Source organism: Chondrus crispus, genomic scaffold (genome assembly GCF_000350225.1).
Source record: "Chondrus crispus Stackhouse genomic scaffold, scaffold_34, whole genome shotgun sequence".
Lineage (NCBI taxonomy): Eukaryota > Rhodophyta > Florideophyceae > Gigartinales > Gigartinaceae > Chondrus > Chondrus crispus.
Window position 1 is genome coordinate 22,398 of NW_005179250.1, and position 2,027 is coordinate 24,424.

Here is a 2,027-nt window from a genome sequence, read left to right on the forward strand (position 1 = left end):
AGCCACCGCAATTGTGCCGCTGCGTATGACATCTTCATCGACCCCAACTGTGCGGGTGGTTACGCCGTCAGAATTTGATTTACAGAACAAACGGCAATGCCAAGCAATGGCGTCGTCGACGAGGGATCCCAGATGCAGGGAGCCGACTGCTCGGAGGACCGCAGATTATCCGATGTCCGGCAGAGGGGGAAGGTCGGCAGGGGAGAGCGGGACGAGATGTGTGCGGATGGGGCCGGGTGAAGGTCGCCGAGGGCCGCAGGAGTAGCGGGGTCGTTGAGGTTTGCGAGCGGGCTGTTCGTAAGGGAGTGCGTTGCGCGAGAGTATTGGGCCTCGCGATGGAGGCGGCGGATGACACCGGCAGTGGCGGCCGCGTCGAGAGCCTGAGAGGTGAGGGGCAGGGGAGGCGTGAGGACAGTAAAGTCGTCGTAGACGTGGCGGGCGTGAGCGAGAATAACGGGCGATGGTGGCAGAGGCGTCAGCGGGGCGAGAGAGGGGTAGCGGCGAGTTGAGCGCTCCGGCGGAGGGCCGCCTGGGTGGTCTCGAAGGAGGCGAACGAGAGGGCCGGGGGCGCCGTGGGAGCGATGGCGATCGAGGTGCTGGCGGTGGGGGAGGAGCGGGCGAGCCGGTTTCTACGCGAATCGGGGCGCCGACGGTGCGCACTGGCGTGCGAGCGGCGGGGATGAGAGCGGGTCGGGCAGAGGTCGGGTCGGAGAGGAGAGCTCGAGCTTTGGCGAAGAGTAAGGATCGGTCGCGGTGAGCTCGCGGGTACGCGTGGGAGATCAAAATTCCCGGATGCGATCATCCTGCACGGGCCAGGCGCGGTAGACAACGACGGGGCCGCAATGAAGGCCCAAGAGCGAGGAGGGGTGCTGCGGTCAGAGCGCAGGGGAGCCGCCGCGAGTAGGGGCGCAGGCGAGACGGGGTGGGTGCTGAAATGGGATGGGGAAGGGGCGTGCGCATCGGTGCAGATGGTGGGAGACGGCGCGAGGAGGCGCGTGGAGCAGCGTTTTGGCGGGCGGGCAGGCGCGATCGGGCTCGGGGGGCTTGCTCAATGCTTGGGGCGGAATCTCAGGCGCTGGTGCTGGCGCCCCGGCGCTGGCGCAACCGCGGCGCCCCGCGAAGGCGACGGCGATAGAGGTGGAGTTGATATCCACTTTCCCATCCGAGAAAAAACTCATACTGTAGTCTTCACTTTTTGAACCACAAGTAGTTACTGTACTACTGTAGATTCATATTTTAGGAGTACAGTGGGATACACGCAATAGTGCCACCCGTTTCCACATGCCAGAAGGTGGCACTGTTCAGTGGTGGTACTACTAGCGGAGAGTGAAACGGAGGAAATATGCACCCCTCTAATGCTTACCTAGATACGCTTTAGGCATAGATAATCGCCCAGCACTGCTTGCCTCTCTCATGATCCGCTTCCCTGAGCCCGTGCATTGTGAGCGCATTGTGAGAAATGCTTTCTTCGCGCGTCGTCACATAAAACTTGCTTCCTGTAAATTGCACTCATGCGCCATTTTCTGTAGCCCCCAAAACAATTCCGTGAGCCAGTCCTAACAAAGGGCTTTCCTTTCGTTTTTCCTTTCCGTCGCCACGTTTTTATTGAGTTCTTCACTAAAATCGGAAGAACATTGCTGTAGTTTTTACTGTAATGCCATCCCATAGTTCCACTCCTCGGAAATGGAACAGAGTCTGGACGGTCTGCAGATCCATGCAGCATGGAAGATACAGCAACGCCTCCTCGCGCATGCACATGGCCCAGTCTGACTCCCTGTAGCTTGACAAAAGCAAAGCTGGACGACGTGTTGCTATAATGAGGTCCCTCGATGTGCATGACCAAAACGGTCATGATAGATCAGCAACCGGCAGTATCCAACACAGTCCTCCCCAGCACTCCCTTTCCTTCGTCAGGGTTTCAAACGTCTTCTCTACCAATGAAGTTAAGTCCTGAAATCCACCGCCGAATTGAGCTCGTCCTATTGCGAATGCGGCGTAGGAGGATGTTTTTATGCCTGCTCGTGGCT

The 2,027-nt window shown here is 59.1% G+C and overlaps 1 protein-coding gene; it reads left to right on the forward strand.

Moving 5' to 3' along the window:
- The first annotated feature begins 460 nt into the window (after positions 1-460).
- CHC_T00006053001 (hypothetical protein) lies at positions 461-1,737 on the forward strand. XM_005717983.1 is given in 2 exon segments: positions 461-757; positions 758-1,737. 1 exon segment carries the CDS (start codon positions 461-463, stop codon positions 755-757), a length of 297 nt encoding a protein of 98 aa, XP_005718040.1. The 3' UTR covers positions 758-1,737.
- Positions 1,738-2,027: the final 290 nt, after the last annotated feature.

What these genes read in the sequence shown, in the direction of transcription:
- CHC_T00006053001 (XM_005717983.1), top strand. Translation starts at nt 461, where the DNA reads ATGGTGGCAGAGGCGTCAGCGGGGCGAGAGAGGGGTAGCGGCGAGTTG.